Here is a 19,056-nt window from a genome sequence, read left to right on the forward strand (position 1 = left end):
ACAGTTGTGTGTCACTTAACAACTGGGATGTGTTCTAAGAAATGAGTTGTTGGGCTATTTTGTCATTGTGCAAACATATAAAGTCTATTTATACAAACCTGATGGTATTAGGTCATAGAGTGGAGCCTATTGCTCCCAGGCTACAAATCTATATAGCATGTAACTGTACTGCATCCTGTAGGCAATTATAATACAATGTTAAGTATTTGTATATCTAAACCTAGAGACAGTACAGTAAAAATACAATATAAACAATAAAAAATGGTACACTTGTACAGGGCACTTACCATGAATGGAGCTTACGGGACTGAAAGTTGTACTGGGTGAGTCAGTGAGTGAGTAGCGAATGAATGCAAAGGCCTAGGACAATACTGTACACTAGAGTAGGCTTTTTAAAACACAATATACTTAGGCCACACTAAATTAACAAATATTTTTCTTTCTTTAATAATATATTAACCTTATCTTACCGTAACTTTTTAAGATTATAAACTTTTGTTTTAACTTTCTGGCTATTTTGTAATCATAATACTCAGCTTAAAATACAAACACGTTATGCAACTATACAAAGATATTTTCTTTATATCCTTATTTTGTAAGCTTTTTTTCCTATTGCTACAATTTTTTTTTTAAATCTTTTTAAGCTGTTTTTTTGGCTAAAAACTAGGATGCAAACACACACATTAGCCTAGGCCTACACAGAGTCAGGATCATCAATATCACTGTCTTCCACCTCCACATCTTATCCCACTGCAGGGTCTTCAGGGACAATAATACACATGGAACTGTCATCTCCTATGATAACAATGACTTCTTCTGGCATACTTCCTGGCGGACCTGTCTGAGGCTGTTTCACAGTTTACTTTTATAAGTAGAAAGAGTACACTCTAAAATAACAATATGAAGTACAGTGTAAAAAATACATAAACCAGTAACATAGTCATTTATTATCATTATCATGTATAACGTATCATACATAATTATATGGGCTATACTTTTATATGACTGGCAGTGCAATAGGTTTGTTTACAGCAGCATCACCACAAACGCATGAGGAATGAGTTGTGATACAATGTTACTATGGCTATGACATCACTAGGTGATAGGAAATTTTCAGTTCTATGAAAATCATATGGGACCACCACCATAAACGTGGTTTGTTGTTGACCAAAATGTCATTGTGCGACACAGGACTGTATTTAAGAAATGACAGCTGAGATTTTCCAAAGTTATTAAAAAATAACAACCCTACAGATCCAGGGATATCAATGAATACAGGGCAAAATAAATACAACCATAACTAACCACGACAAAAAGAAACTATTGAAAACGAATTACAGAGAGAAAACCTCAAATGTATCCAGAGAAAAAACAGACATAAGCAAGCAAAACAACAAAAATAATTGATGTGTTATTATCAGGAAAAATGGAGACCAAAAGACAGTGAAAGAAATATTTAAAGTGCTAAAGGCAACAAATATCAAAAACAGATTTCTATATCCAGTATTTATTTAAAATGAAACTAAAACAAAGACAATTGCAGATTAATTAAAGGTGAGAGAATCTGTCACCAGCAAAATCACTTTACAATAAATGACAGTGGAAGAACATCAGGCTTTAGGGAATGATACCAAATAGAAGTCTGCTACACAGGAGGGTAGAACATTAGAAATGTAAATATGTAGGTAAACATGAAAATTGGTTTTGTTTCTCATACTAAATTATTTAGAAGAGACTGTTTAAAGCAATAGTAATAGAAATTAATTGTAAAATTTGTTACCTATATAATAATCATATAAAATATATGAACACAGTCACACAAAAGAACATTATATGTAAATAAAATTATACTCTTGTAAGAATCTTATGTTATACGTGAAGTCACATAATATTAATTTAATGCAGAATATGTTAAATTATGAGTGCACACTGAAATCTTGGGAGCAATCATTTAAAAACAGTAGAAAGAGGGAGAGCTTAAAAGCCAATAGAGATAAAAGTTAATAGAGGAGACAGAATGGAATACCATAGCATATCTGATGAACCCAATTATAAGAGGAAATCAGGTACAAAGGAGGATCATAAAACACATAGCAATGTGGCAGACTAAAATCCAAACTTAACAATATGCATTAAATATAAAAAGACTAAACACTCCAAATAAGTGGCAAAGATTGTTGTACTGGAAAAGAAGCAAGATATAAATGTATGTTTATTCCTAAGAGACATATTTTAAATATACAGACAGGTAAAAATAAAAATTATATAGAAAAAGTTATACTGTACTAAGTTATACTAAGCTCATGAGGCAAGCAAATCCCTATACTAAAACATTGACAAAGACACTATGTGAAAAGAAAATCTTAGGCCAATAACACTCATGGCCATATATAATTTTTAAAAAACAGCAAATCCAGTCCAATAATACTTAAATATAATTTTATACAGCATGATCATCTGGGAGTTTATCCCAAGAATGCAGGGTTGTTTTGACATAAACTATCAAACAGTGTAATTCACTATATCAAGGGTAAAGGAGAATAAAACACATTATCATCTCTGTAGATTCAGAAAAAGAATTTGATAAAACTCAAATCCATTATTTATAAAAATTCTCATTATAGTAGGAATAGAAAGAGATTTCCTTAATTTAATAAAATATGTGTACAAAAACCCTGGCACTAACATTACGTTTAATGGAAAAAGAGCATTCTCCCTTGGAGTTTAGAAAAAAGATAATGATGTCAGCTATAACCACTTGTATTAAACATTATATTGTAGGTCCTAACCGGTTCAATTAAGCATGAAAAACAAATAAAAGGTATAAAGAAATGAAAAACAAGAAATAGAAATACCTGAGGTTATATTTTAATTAAAAAATCTATAAACTCAGCATTTTAATAAGTGAAATCAACAATTTTCTTATATACAATTTCAATATTCCTAAGTCAATTAGTTCTATATACTTCCAAGAAACAACTGGAAGATGAACTAGGAAAAGCAGTACCATTTAAATGCCACCAGAAAGCATCAAATTTCTAGAGATAAATTTAACAAAATATGTTCAAGATTTAAAAAATGAAAAGTACAGCATATTGTTAAATTAAATCCAATATCCACATAAATGGATAGATAACATGTCCATTTTATTGGAAGGTTGAATATTGTCAAAATATCAATTATCCTCTACCTTACCTAGAGATTTACTGCAAACTTAAAAATCCCTACAGATACTTTAAATGAAAATTGATAAACTGATTTCCCCTGCAAAAGACTTAGAATAGCCAAGGCAAGCTTTAAAAAACTGAAACAAACCTACCATTTTTCAAGGCTTAATATAAATTTACAGTAATTCAGTGTCATGTTAAACCAGAAATAGAAAATATACCATTGGAACAGAATACGGAGTATAGAAATAACCCACCACATATATAGTCATTTGACTTTCTGACAAAGGAGTGACTGGATACGTTTAGGTTCTTTAAAAAAAAAAAAAAAAAAAAAGCAGTGTAGCAAACAATTGGATAACTGTGCTGGAAAGAAAAATGAACTTTGACCCCTACCTGACACTGTAAAAATATTTTTATTTGAGATAGATCATAAGCCAAATATGAAAGTTTAAACATTAAATGTGTTATAAAAATTAGGAGATTATTTCCATAACCTCAAATAGACAAATACTTATTGAATTTAATAAAGAAAACTCACTATCCATGAAAGGAAAGATTGATACTCTGGATTTTATTAAAATTAATAACTTTTGTTCATTACACAACAGCAGCATTAGGAAAGGCAAATATGAGACAGAGAACATACTTCAATATATGTATCTGACAAGGGACTCATATCTTGAGTATATCAAGAATGGCTCTGAATCAATTTGAAAAGGGACTGACAATTCAATAAAAAATGAACAAAAGTACTTGAGAAGAAACTTCAAAAAGATGCTATCCAAATAGGCAAAAGCATAATAAAAAGCTGATTAATACTATTATTCATTAGGAAAATGTAAATTCAAACCTCAATAAGATGCTTCTATATACTCACCAAAACAGATAAAATGAAGACCAACACTATGCAGTGATGGTGAGGACATGGGCAATCGGAGAACTGACATTTCCTACATTGCTGTTGAAACTGTAATTTACAAACCACATCGGAAAACTGTTTGGCAGCATTTACGGAAGTTCAATGTATACCTACCCTGTGATTCAGCATTTCTACTACTAAGTTTTTGTCTAAGAGAAATCAATGTATGTGTTTACCAAAAGATATGTAAAAGAATGTTAATAGCATTTTTTAAAATAATAGTCCCAAACTGGAAACAACCCAAAAGTCCATCAACAGGAGAATGTGTAATTGACTGTGGTATATTTTTCAATGGAATATTATATAGCAATGATAAAGATCAAACTACTAACATGTATAACAAAATAAATGAATGTTTTAGACATAATGATGACTGAAAAAAGCCAGATACAAGGATCGCTGTATGATTTCACTTATATGAATTTCAATAACATGCAAAATTAACTGATGGTAATAGAAGTCATAGTAGTGGTTACCTCAGGGTAGGGGGGTGCGGAGGGGCATGGGTAAACTTCATGGGATGAATAAACTATTTCATATCTTGATACACATGGTCAATTCATAGATATATATACTTAGGTAAAAACTCGTCTATATTCTTAAGTATACTTTACTATACGTATGCTTCACTTGAATAAAAAAGAGTCATTCATCCACACCACTGTGTAATTCAAAAAACAAACAAAAAATAAATTCAACCCTAAAAAGCAGGTACTATAATAATCTAGTTCAGGCTACATAATTGACTACAATGCTAAGATCTCTTACTTGAGTGACTCAGTCCTTGCCATTTGAAGGAACTGTATGATTGTTCTACTAACTGCTACCAGCTGTATGTCTGTGCACACCTTTCTAAGAGAATCAGCTGTAGGCAGAGGTTTGGAAGTATATATTATTACCTACAAAAATAGCAAGAGTTCTTAATTGATTTGTGGCCGGCAGTCAAAGATTGAAAAATGCTCCACCAAATAGTCTCTATGCCCACAGGATATTGTCCTACTGAGTCAATATTTATTCTCATTTAATACAGATATAAATTTGGACAAAGAAAAGGTAAAGAGATAGTTGGAGATTATGTTGCTAGTCAGTATCTGATTGGAAAATAAAAAGCAAGTCTGACAAAGAAGCTGCTCTGTGATACTGATTGGAGTAGATAAGGAAGGAAAGAAGGAAGCACTTAAGAGAAGAAAATTTACCTGGGAATCCAGGAAGGCCTGGTTGTCCTTTTGCTCCAGGGGTTCCTGGTAATCCAGGCAAACCAGGATCTCCCACAGAACCTTTGATACCAGGGTTCCCTGGGTATCCAGGCAGACCAGGCTCACCCTGAAAACATAAATAAAAAGATAACACTGAAGTCTCTACATGACTTAGATGGTATCATAACATAATAATATTTATAGAGCTTTTATTATATGTCAGGCACTCCAGTAAGTGCTTGATATAAATTGCTTCATTCAATCATCACAATAGTCCTGTGAGTTAGGCATCATCATTTACATTCATAAATGAGAAAACTGAATCTTGAGAAGCCAAGTGCCTAAAGTTTTAGTAAGTGGCAGAAATGGGACTTGAACCAAAACAAATCAGACTACATAGCTCTCTATTCTCACAGTATGTAGGGGTATTATTCTCATTAATCCTTAACAACCGTATTAAGAAGACACTGTTATTATCCCCATGTTATACTGACAGAGCTAGTAAGTGGTGAAATCCAAATTTGGATTCAAACAGTCTGACTTCAGAGCCTGTGTTTATCAACCCTGCTGTGCCACAATGCAATTCATTGCTTCCAATAAGCATGTCAACCAAAAGCTATAGAAGGTTCTACTGAAAAAGGTGATTTTCACTGTAACACAAGGAAGTCTATCAATTCTTTGGTGGGTGTCTCAAATCCCACTTCTGGCTGAGTGTTGTGGCTCTAGCACTTTGGGAAGCCAAGGTTGGAGGATTGCTTGAGCCCAGGAAGTTAATACCAGCCTATGCAACAAAGGATGATGCTCTGTCTCTACAAAAAATATAAAGATTAGCTGGGTGTGGTGGTGCGTGCCTATAGTCCCAGGAGACTGAGGTGGGAGGATGGCTTGAGTTAAGGAGGTCAAGGCTATATTGACCCGTGATTGTGCCACTGCAGGCCAGCCTGGATGACAGTCTCTTAACAAGGAAAGAAAAACTCACTTCTTCCATGAAGCATTCCTGGACAAAGAGAGTTTACCTTACTTAAGAGGTTAGGGAAGGTTCTTACTCTGTCATGTATATAATGGCTTCATATATGCAAGTCTTAACTCCTTAATTACCTTGAAAGTTTCTTTTGGGTCAGAGACAATTCACATATATATAAACCGTTTTTGCTCAATGAATATTTGCAGTATGTTTGTTTTTTTTTTCCCCAACGGTGACTTAGAAGAATTCATACCCACTTTCACAATTAAAATAAGTTTTTCCAATAATAATGGCAACATATACTTTCACTCTAAATCTCTACTGCAGAGTTTACTGCTCTACTCATGAAGATCATGACCTTTACAATAAAGTGCTAGTGTTCAACATCACCTACTGAATGCTTCCTTCCTCACTTAATATATACACTTGTAGGTGAATAAGATCTACTTGTGACTCATGTTTCTGCATTATGGTAAGAGTTTTTTAAACTAAAGTATTTTTTTCTTACATCCCTTTAGTTTAAAAAATTAAGAATCTTGGGCTAGGAATATGTGTGTTTTTTCTGAACTTGTAAATCAAATATCTAGCTCATTTTAAGTCACATAATAGGTTTATTGTTACATTTTGGATTGAATTGGTCCCCTCTTAGATATTTACATGGGAAACCTTTGAATAAACTCTCATGATTCTTTTTGTTACTCATGAACAAATTAAATGTATATGCAAAAATAAAAATACAAGAAAAAAACTCCAATAATCTGCTAGTAGTAAATCTAAAAGGCAGAAGACAAACTCTGGATTATTTATGATACTAAAGTACATTAAATTTTAAAAATACAGCAATTCTTCTTTATCCATGGTTTTGTTATCCATGGTTTCCGTCACCTGCGTTCTGAAAATATTACATAGAAAATTCGAGAAATAAATAATTTGTAAGTTTTGAATTGCATGCTATTCTGAGTAGAGCATGATGACATCTCATGTTGTCCCATTCCATTCTTCTTGAGATCTAAACCATCCCTTTGCCCAGCATATCCATGCTGTAAACACTACCTATGTGTCTATGAGTCACTAGTAGCTGTCTCTGTTACCAGATGGAAAAAAAAAAAAACACAGTATATACAAGGTTCAGTATTATCCACAGGTTCAGGCATCCAATGGGGGTCTCAGAATGCATCCTCCTTGGTAAGGGGGCACTACTGTAAGTCCAATCTGTAAGTTCAGCCAGTACTTTCCCCCAGTACAGTTTCCGCAATCACTTTTATGGCTCTACTCCTTCAAACCAAGTACCGTTTAAAAATAAAGCAAGTATTTTATTAGGGCTTCTGAAAAAAAAACCCTGAAATTTGCTAGCTTAAACTTTAGCCTTTTATTATGCACACATATGCAGGGAAAACAATGAGCTTCAAAAAAGGTAAGAAAGAAGAGCTAAAGAAGAAAGTGCTCAGCAAATCTACAAATTGGACACAAATCATATAACTGACTCTGAGAAAGGAAAATTCAAATGTATTTGCACTTTTAGGTAGAAACGATTTGAATGACTTAGATACACAGCTGCAAATATCTACATCTACATCTGTTCTAATGTCAAGCCCTAACGAAAATGTGGCACATATACACCATGGAATACTATGCAGCCATAAAAAAGGATGAGTTCATGTCCTTTGCAGGGACATGGATGAAGCTGGAAACCATCATTCTCAGCAAACTGACACAAGAACAAAAAAACAAACACTGCATGTTCTCACTCTTATGTGGGTGTTGAACAATGAGAACACATGGACGCAGGGCAGAGAACATCACCCACTGGGGTCTGTCAGGGGTTTGGGGGGTAAGGGAGAGATAGCAGTGGGTGGGGGGATCAGGGAGGGATAACATTAGGAGAAACACCTAATGCAGATGATGGGGAGATGGATGCAGCAAACCACCATGGCACATGTATACCTACATAACAAACCTGCACGATCTGCACATGTACCCCAGAACTTAAAGTTGATTTAAAAATTCTGAAAAAGAAATATCTCATACCTAATGCATCACATTTACGACTGTGAAACTATCTAACGATTACAGTAACACTGAAAGACATGCCTAATATTAGAACTGCTTGCAAGGTCACTGTGTAGTATCACCTAGAAAAAGGAGTCAATTTGATATCTTCTTTGTTATTAAAATTCAAATTGCAATTTAATGGTATTTGGATCATAATCAGTCTCTACTATGTCTTAGTAATAGCATCTTCTCCTCCATTCCATGCTATAACCTAAGATTCAGAATAAACTTACAGGCTTGCCCCGCTTTATGGAAGAGAAGACATCAAAGATGGTAAGAAAGCTAATCATTTTTGTTCTTGCATTCCATTGTAAAACTAAAGAAGCATTGCCACTGAGGGGGAAGAACAAAACAACAAATGGAAAATATTTGAGGAGAAGGAGTTAACATCATATCTTGCTTTATGACAAGAAGAATATTACAACAGTAGTCCATCAGTTGGAGGTCATGGTACCCACATAACTGTTAATGTTTTTACAACCCCATCTATATTTTGAGATTAAAGACCATGAACAAAACCATAAATAGGTTCTACTTTAAACAGAGAATATTAAAAAAAAGGAAATTAAAAAGTGCATGCAGAGATACTCTTTTTAAAGCTTTAAGTTAAAGCTTTATTAATTTATATATAAAGTTGCACATAATTAATGCATACATATTTTTGAGTTTGGGTATATGCATATACCCATGATACCATAAGCACAAAGTACTAAACATATCCATCACCTCCCATAATTTCTTCATGTGTGTGTGGGTTGTGGTGAGAGCACTTAACATGAAATCTATCCTCTTGACATATTTTAAGGTGAAGGATACCGTACTATTAACTGTAGGTACCATATTGTATGACAGATCTGTAAAACTTACTCATTTTGCATACCTGAAGTTTTACATCCATTGAGCAACCATTAATATTCTAGTTAATTATACAGAAAAGGGGTTATACAATAAGACCTTCAAATCTGCATGTTATTTAGCTCTTCCAAGTAGTGAAATGTTAAACTAACAGAAACAAACTGACAAATAATGGCTCGAGGCTGCCTGAGCAGGCCAAAGCCAACACATGAAATTCAATAGCAGTATGTCTAAGGTAATGATAAACTTAGAGAAAAATAATATAAACTAAACTTACAAGATAATGAGCTCTATACTATCCTTTACCATCCAATAATATATCCTTTACCACCCAATAATAGCAAATTGCTCCAAAATCAGCCCAATGAACGTACAAGTGGCTCAAAATACTAAAGAAACATTAAAGAAAAATATGATTCATAAATCTTGCTATTCCATACCAGCACAGCATGTGTAGTCCTAGTAATCACAGTACATACAATTACTTAAAATGTGTCCAAAGTTAGTGAAGTAAATAACACCCATTTGTTCATCAAATCTCAGGATTCTAGAACTAAAAAAAAAAAAACCTATAATAAAGACAGTAATTTAAAGACAACTGAAAACGTTACATGTTATAAGTAGAAACTGTAGATTTTTCAATAATGTGCATTTAAAAATAACTTTATTGAGATATAATTTATATATCATACAACTCATCCACTTAAAGTGTACAATTCAATGTTTTCAGTATCTTCATAGGGTTGTACAACCATCATCACAAGCTAAGTTTAGAAAATTGTCATTACCCCCTAGAGGAAACGCTATACATATTAGCAGCCACTCCTCATTCTTGCTGCCTCTAACCCCTGGCAAAACCTAATCTGCCTTTTCTTTATACAGATTTGTCTATTCTGGACATTTCATATGAAAGAAATCATACAATATGTGGTTATTTTGTGCCTTACTTATTTCACTTACCATAATGTTTTCAAGGTTCATCCATGTTACACCATATACCAGTATGTCATTTTTAAAAATTGTCAAATGATATTCCATTGTATGGGATAGTACACTTTTTGTTTGTTTGTTATTTTTCCATAAGTCATTGGGGTACAGGTGGTATTTGGTTACATGAGTAAGTTCTTTAGTGGTGATTTGTGAGATTTTGGCACACCCATCACCCAAGCAGTATACACTGCACCGTATTTGTAGTCTTTTGTCCCTTGCCTCCCTCCTACTCTTCTTCACAAGTGCCCAAAGTCCACTGTGACATTCTCATGCCTTTGTGTCCTCATAGCTTAGCTCCCATATACCAGTGAGAACATATGATGTCTGGCTTTCCATTCCTGATCACTTCACTTAGAGTAATAGTCTCCAAACTCATCCAGGTTGCTGCAAATGCTGTTAACTTATTCCCTTTTTTTTTTTTTTTTTGAGACAGAGTCTCACTCTGTCAGCAGCCTGGAGTGCAGTGGCAGATCTCCACTCACTGCAACCTCCGACTTCCTGGTTCAAGTGATTTATTTTCCTGCTTTAGTGTCCCAAGTAGCTGGGATTACAGGCATGCACCACCACACCCAGCTAATTTTTGTATTTTTAATAGAGACTAGATTTCACCATGTTGGCCAGCATGGTCTCAGTCTCCTAACCTCATAATACACCTGCCTCAGACTCACAAAGTGCTGGAATTACAGGCGTGAGCTACTGTGCCAGCCAACTTATTTCTTTTTATGGCTGAGTAGTGTTCCATTGTGGAGATATATATACATACCAAAATTTATCAGTTCTTTTATTGATGGGCATTTGGATTGGTTCCACAATTTTACAATTGAAAATTGTGTTGCAATAAACATACATGTGCAAATATCTTTTTTTTTGTATAATGACATCTTTTCCTCTGAGTAGACACACAGTAGTGGGATTGCTGGATCAAATGGTAGTTCTACTTTTAGTTCTTTATGGAATCTGCGCAGTGTTTTCCAGAGTGGCTGTACTAGTTTACATTCCCACCAATAGTAGAAGTGTTCCCTGATCACAGCATCCACATCAACATCTACCACTTTTTGATTTTTTGATTATGGCCATCCTTGCAGAAGTAAAGGGATATCACATTGTGGTTTTGATTTGCATTTCTCTGATCATTAGTGATGTTGAGCATTGTTTCATATGTTTATTGGCCATTTGTATATTTTGAGAACTGTCTATTCATGTCTCTAGCCCACTTTTTGATAGGATTTTTTGTTTTTTTCTTACTGATTTGTCCGAGTTCACTTAGATTCTGGATATTAGTCCTTGGTCAGATGTATAGATTTTGAAGATTTTCTTCCAGTCTGTGGGTTGTCTGTTTGCTGACTGTTCCAAAATGCAAATCTGATGCCAGTTAGAATGGCAATCATTAAAAAATCTGGAGACAACAGATGCTGGAGAGGATGTGGAGAAATAGGAACACTTTTACACTGTTTGTGGGAGTATAATTAGTTCAACCATTGTGGAAGACAGTGTGGCAATTCCTCAAGGATCTAGAAATAGAAATTCCACTTGATCCAGCAATCGTATTACCGGGTATATGCCCAAAGGATTATAAACTGTTCTATTATAAAGACACATGCACATGTATGTTCATTGGGGCACTGTTTACAATAGCAAAGACCTGGAGCCAACCCAAATGCCCATTGATGATAGACTGGACAAAGAAAATGTGGCACATGTACATTACGGAATACTATGCAGTCATAAAAAAAGGATGAGTTCGTGTCCTTTGTAAGGACTTGGATGAATCTGGAAACCATCATTCTCAGCAAACTGACACAAGAACAGAAAACCAAACATTGCATGTTCTCATTCATAGGCGGGTGTTAAACAATGAGAACATGTGGACTCAGGGAGAGGAGAATCACACATTGGGGTCAGTTGGGGGGGAGGCTAGGGGAGGGACAGTTGGAGGTGCGGAGAGTGGGGAGGGATAACGTGGGGAGAAATGCTGGCTATAGATGAAGGGGAATGGAGGCAGCAAACTACTTGGTTATATATGCACTTATGCAACAACCCTGCATGATCTGCACATGTACCCCAGAACCTAAAGTACAATTTAAAAAAAAGGAAAGAAAAAATTCTTTAGTTTAATTAAGTCCCAATTATTTATCTTTGTTTGTATTGCATTCGTTTTTGGGCTTTTTGTCATAAAATCCTTGCCTAAGCCAATGTTTGGAAGGATTTTTCCAATGTTATCTTCCAGATTTTTTTATAGTTTCAGGTTTTAGATTTAAGTCCTTAATCCATTCTGAGTTGAGTTTTGTATAAGGTGAGAGATGAGCATCCAGTTTCATTCTCCTACATGTGGCTAGCCAAATAACCCAGCACCATTTGTTGAAAAGGGTGTCCTTTCCCCACTTTATGTTTTTGTCTGTTTTATCTAAGACCTGTTGGCTGTAAGTATTTCGGTTCATTTCTGGGTTCTATATTCTGTTTCATTGGTCTATGTGCATATTTTTATTCCAGTACCATTTTGTTTTGGTGACTATGGCCTTAATAGTATAATTTGAAATCTGGTAGTATGATGCCTCCAGATTTTTTCTTTTTGCTTAGTCCTGCTTTGGTTATGTGGGAACTGTTTTTGGTTCCATATAAAGTTTAGAATTGCTTTTTCTAATCCTGTGAAGAATGACAGTGGTACTTTGATGGGGACTGCACTGTATTTGTAGATTGCTTTTGGCAGTATGGTCATTTTCACAATATTGATTCTACCACTACATGAGCATGGGATATGTTTCCATTTGTTTCTGTTGTCTGTGATTTTTTTCAGCAGTGTCTTGTGGTTTTCCTTGTAGAGAGGTCTTTCATCTCCATGATTAGGTAGATTCCTAAGTATTCTATTTTATTTTTTTGCAGCTATTGTAAAAGGGGTTGAGTTCTTGATTTGATTCTCCACTTGGTAGCTGTTGGTGTACAGAAAAGCTACTGATTTCTGTACATTAATCTTGTATCCAGAAACTTTACTTAATTCTTTTATCAGTTCTAGAAGCTTTCTGGAGGAGTATTTAGGGTTTTCAAGATAAACGATCATATCGTCAGCAAGCAGCGACAGTTTGACTTCCTCTTTACCAATTTCAATGCGTTTTATTTCTTTCTCTTCTCTGATTGCTCCAGCTAGGACTTCCAGTACTACACTGAAGAGGAGTGGTGAAAGTGGGGATCTTTGTCTTGTTCCAGTACTCAGAGGGAATGCTTTCAACTTTTCCCCATTCAGTATTATGTTAGCTGTGGTTTTGTCATAGATGACCTTTATTACATTGAGGTACATCATCCCTTATACGCCAATTTTGCTGAGAGTTTTAACCGTAAAGTGATGCTGGATTTTGTTGAATGCTTTTTCTGCATCTATAGGGATGATCATGTGATTTTTATTTTTAATTCTGTTTATGTGGTGTATCACATTTGTTGACTTGCATATGTTAAACCATCACTGCATCCCTGGTATGAAACCCACTTGATCATGGTGGATTATCTTTTGGATATGTTGTTGGATTCAGTTAGTGGGTATTTTGTCAAGGATTTTAGCATTGATTATAATCAAGGATATTGGTCTGCAGTTTTATTTTTGGGTTATGTCCTTTCATGGATTCAGTATTAGGGTGATGCTGGCCTCCTAGAATTAATTAGGGAGGGTTCTTTCTTTCTCTATCTTGTGGAATTGTGACAAAAGTATTGGTACAAATTCTTCTTTGAATGTCTAGTATAATTCTGCTGTGAATTCATCTGGTCCTGGACTTTTTTTGTTGGTAATTTTTTAATTACTATTTCAATCTTACTGCTTGTTTTTTTTTTTTTTTTTTAAGAGATGGAGTTTCACTCTTGTTACCCAGGCTGGAGTGCAATGGCGCGATCTCGGCTCACCGCAACGTCCGCCTCCCAGGTTCAGGCAATTCCCCTGCCTCAGCGTCCTGAGTAGCTGGGATTACAGGCACGCGCCACCATGCCCAGCTAATTTTTTTTGTATTTTTAGTAGAGACAGGGTTTCACCATGTTGACCAGGATGGTCTCGATCTCTTGACCTCGTGATCCACCCACCTCGGCCTCCCAAAGTGCTGGGATTACAGGCTTGAGCCACCACGCCCGGCTATCACTGCTTGTTAATTGACAGTTCAGAGTATCTCATTATTCCTAATTTAAGATAGGAATGTAATATTCCTAATGTAATATCGCCTGTGTCAGTTGTAGTATCTCCTGTGTCATTTCTTAGTCCTGAGTAGCTAGGATTACAGGTGTCTGCCATCATGCCTGGCTATTTTTTTTTTTTTTTTTTTTTTTTGTATTTTTAGTAGACACGAGATTTTGCCATGTTGGCCAGGCTGATCTCGAAATCCTGACCTCAAGTGATTTGTCCACCTTGGCCTCTCAAAGTACTGGGATTATAGGTGTGTATTTTCCCAGGAATTTAGCCAACTCTCCTAGGTTTTCTAGTTTATGTCCATAAAGGTGTTCATAGTAGCCATTAATAATCTTTTGTATTTCAATGTTGTCAGTTGTAATATCTCCTGTGCCATTTCTTAATGAGGTCATTTGGATTTTCTCTCTTCTTTTCTTAGTTAATCTTGCTAATGGTCTATCAATTTTATTTACCTTTTCAAAGAACCAGATTTTTGTTTCATTTATCTTTCGTATTTTTTGTTTGTATGTTTTTTTCAATTTTATTTAGTTCTGCCCTGATCTTGGTTATCTCCTTTCTTCCGCAGGGTTTGGGTTTGATTTTTTCTTGTTTCTCTAGTTCCTTGTGGTGTGACCTTAGAAATGTTAGTTGGTGCTCTTTCAGTCTTTTTGATGTAGGCATTCAGGGCTATGAACTTTCCTCAGTTTGTTTAATGAAAACTTAAGAATGAGCACAGTATTTAAAATAATTCATATCTGCTCAAGTACATGCCTAAGTGTGATTACCTTTGGACCAGGAAGACCTGGAAGACCAATGCCTGAAATACCAGGATCACCTTTGTCGCCTTTCTGTCCAGGTAATCCTGGGGAGCCAGGTTGTCCAGGGACTCCAGGAGGTCCAGGAGGCCCTTCCACGCCCTGCGGCCCTGTTTAAAATATGTAACATATAATATTTTACAAAATATGCTTTACTTGTGGCTTATCTTATATGCATATGACCAAGCAGAAAGGTATTTTAAAAACTCTGGAAATTCTGAGTTATGTAATAATGAGCCTAACAAACAGAATTATATAAAAGCTTACATTTAAAGGAAGTTTGAATAAAAAGTAGTATAGCTGGAGAGAAGATATGTTTGCGAATTCTAACTTATAAGGTTTCTAAAACATTGTCCCTTAATTCCCATCTTAAATATTTGTGCAACAAGATAGCTCTACCTACTGATTACCTCAGATAGTGTTTCAATCTGATTCTGTCAACACCAGTCTCTTTTCTAACCAAAAAAAAAAAAAAAAAGAAAAAAAAGAAATCGAGCCACTTTTCATTAATGGGACTAAATATTTGGGAGATTTTCATCACTCACCTGGAAAACCCATATCACCGATGGAACCTTTAAGTCCAGGAGGTCCTATAAGTCCTGGCTGTCCAGGGAGACCAGGGTTACCTTTGGGACCTAGAAAAGTCAAATTGGTAAAATTAAGACAATACAGCAATATTGGAGTTGTCTGGTTTCATGGATTGGCTAGCAATTAAATGCAAACATGGTATTAGACAGATTAAATCTTAGTATGTGATTAAGATCCACAGCTATAACCCAACATAAAACATCTCCTTGGGAACATATTACAATATAGCCATGGTAATAAAGGTCTCCTAATATAACCTTTCTTTAAAAAAATTTTAAAAAGTTACCAGAACATCTTGTTTCTTTTCCTAAAACAATTCCAATCACCTGAAGTACTATTTGTTGTATATGTACAACTACCTTAATGTATTTTCACAGATAAATCGAATATAATAAGTCTGTTTTATAAAAAATTCAAAAATGGGCTTCTCATGTAGAGCCTGATTATACGAGATCAGGAAGAGAAAAGATGGTAACCTGCTATGATACAGTTCAACACATTAGGGCCAGGGAGAGATTAGAGATGGTGGCAAGATGCTGGGCAGTGACCACCAACAGGCATGGCTACTCTTTACATTTTTCCTATCACATAGGTGCTTGAGCTCTGTGATGTCATCTAGGTTGCTTTCCTAGGACCACTGTATTGCTTTAAACCTTTTATATTTGTCTTTCACAATGACTTCCAACTTGGAAAAAAGAATGCAGAAGATGTGAGGGAGAGATAGGAAGGGAGTTTCTTTCCAACACATCAAGGCCATGTGGTGTGGAGTCTAGAGCAAATAACTGAACTTGAGGGACTTTATAAGAATGGGGACCAGCTGCTCTTTATTTCCTTAGGAAACAAACTAAAAGAAAGTGGCTTAAGAAGAAACAAGAAAAAGTTTTATTAGGAATAAAAAAAATTGACTCTAAGAGTCATTAATGCTGTTTAACTGACTACCAAGAAAATTTGTGAAATTTTCATGATTAGAAATTTAAAAAAAAGAATCAATAGCAATCTGTTTTATATGGTTTAATGACTGACTTGTCTAAAGGCAAAAAACAAAAACAAACAAAAAAAAACAGGACAAGGTGAATTATTCAGGTTCCCATGGCATAATTGTCTCATTTATATACTTTACAATGAATGTAAACAAAGCACAACACCTTACTTGGATCACACTTCTGATTCTCTGTATACCCTGCTGCCACAAAAAGAAGAAACTGAAAAATAAGGCAAAATATCCTATAAATCTCGACTGCGGAAATGAGAGCCAAATGACAATATTTTTGCCAAAAGTGAGCTCCATATTTCAGTAGCTACCGAAGCTTATTACCATGACCAAATCCACAGCATCTTCAAACATGAAAAATATTTATCCAGGATTCAGTGTCAGCTAAGCAATTGCTACAAATGGCCTGTCACACTTACCTGGTGGTCCTGGTAATCCAGGTTGTCCACTCAGTCCAGGTTGCCCTGGGTCTCCAGGCAAACCCTGATAACCTTTTGGCCCTGAAACTCCAGGTATACCTTCCAAGAATGAGTAAAAGAGACAAGTTAGGCTGATACTATTAATCCATGAAATAACTTCGGCAAAGCAAGCTGCTCAAGTATTAAACTGTAAGTGAATTAGAGGAACTGGTGATATTCTGATATAGTATGAGCTATTACCACTGGACTCACACTAAAATCCTTCACTTTTTATTTACCTATCATCAAAAAATTCAGAGCACTCAACAGTAAAGTGACTTTCCTATTTGGGCCTCATTTTCTTATAATTGAAAATGAAGAAATAAGGAATAAGGACAGATAATCTATAGGTTATCTCTTAGATTCTGACTATATTTAATAAGACTATATATAGTAAAGGTCAAGTATAGTTTACTGGCCCTATTATACAGGAAGCATAATTAAAACAGAAAAGAAGCCTTCCAAGGGGTCAGCCAAGAAAGACATTTCATTTTAGCAACCATAAAAAGTTAGGTGTCCCTGCCTCTTTCTTGACTATATACAAAACTGCATTAATATTTTTAACTCTTTTTTGAGGAAAAATCCCACCAAATCCTGCTCATAGGGGAACTGATAAGATCTGTGTACATTCACATACACTTATACATACAAATGAATTGACAACATTGAAGGATAGAACATGAAAAGAGCCACAAACTTGAATATAAGCTGCAGATACACAGATATATCTAGTTTTAACATTCTATATTGCTTGAAAAGCTATTGTGTATAGATTGAGAGCTAAGTGTTTTACATAATGATTTATACTTATTCATATTTTATGATGTTTTGTATGAACATGTTATACTTCTATAAAAAGGAAAAGGGTTTCTAAAAAAAAATTAAACTCCATGTTATACTTTATGCCATATTTGTTTCTAATAAAATAACTCTAATGACACAATTGTTCCCTAGATCTACTTTCAGTGACGTCGCCCCGGGGCTGAGCTTGGCTGTTCGTACTCCAATACTTGTTTATTCTGCCAATGTAAAATAACGGTGAACTGTATTTAAAAACCAAGTATGATATAGCTATCAAAATACAGCAGTACAACAATGTACCATTCATCCTCTTCTGGTTTCAAGGAGAAAATAATGAAAAGGACTAGCAAATTTCCTAAACACTTAAATTTGTTTTCCAAGTGATTGTGGCTATATATCCTTTTCCTGTATTACTTTTTAGAAAGCCTATAGTTGACTGCCTAAGCATAGTTTAAAACCTCACTCATGGTTAAGTAAAACAAAACTTGATTGGTGAAACGGTATGAAAAAAGTGAAAATTAATATTTATTACCAAAATTTGGCGCATATTAAGTGCCTTTGTTGGTGAATTGTGTATTATAGGTCACTTTTCATGCTATTTAAAAATTAAACTTCAGATATACCAGGAAAAGCATTCATAAATAAATACATTCACTTACCTGGTAAGCCAGGTTCCCCCTTCTCTCCTTTTGAGCCCAGAAGATTTGGATCCATGGGTCCAGGAAGGCCTGGAAGGCCAGGCTCTCCTTTACTACCTTTTTCTCCTGCAGGGCCAGGAAGTCCTGGCTGACCTTGCAAGCCATCATCACCTAAAATCAATGTGTGTGAAAACACAATATATCAATTTTATCCATCGAAGATCAATGCATATAAAGACTTTTCATATGTTTCATAGTTGAGTAGGCCACTGGCCACTCAAAACACTTATGCACCTTGAACATAGTCCACGCATTACTTGAGTGTATACACATTTTTACACTCAGATAACAATCCCTCCATCAATAGAGGCTGACTATAATAAATGAATGCTTAATCCTTATATTTTGTTATTTTCAACTAAGCATTTACCATGTGTCATGGAATCCAAACTAAGCACGCAACCAAATCAAAAACAAGACC

At 35.0% G+C, this 19,056-nt stretch overlaps 1 protein-coding gene across 2 annotated transcripts in view; it reads right to left on the bottom strand.

Moving 5' to 3' along the window:
- COL4A5 (collagen type IV alpha 5 chain) overlaps window positions 1-19,056 on the bottom strand; it is a 243,291-nt gene that overhangs the window by 36,534 nt on the left and 187,701 nt on the right. For both annotated transcript variants that reach the window (XM_003935864.4, XM_074391651.1), the window contains exons 34-38: window positions 18,597-18,746; window positions 17,098-17,196; window positions 15,645-15,734; window positions 15,070-15,209; window positions 5,286-5,412 (exon numbers count right to left, since the gene is read on the bottom strand). In XM_003935864.4, the coding sequence (XP_003935913.1) occupies window positions 5,286-5,412; window positions 15,070-15,209; window positions 15,645-15,734; window positions 17,098-17,196; window positions 18,597-18,746 (606 nt within the window). The remainder of the gene's footprint in view (window positions 1-5,285; window positions 5,413-15,069; window positions 15,210-15,644; window positions 15,735-17,097; window positions 17,197-18,596; window positions 18,747-19,056) is intronic.

Source organism: Saimiri boliviensis, chromosome X (assembly GCF_048565385.1).
Source record: "Saimiri boliviensis isolate mSaiBol1 chromosome X, mSaiBol1.pri, whole genome shotgun sequence".
In the NCBI taxonomy this organism is placed as follows: Eukaryota; Metazoa; Chordata; class Mammalia; order Primates; family Cebidae; genus Saimiri; species Saimiri boliviensis.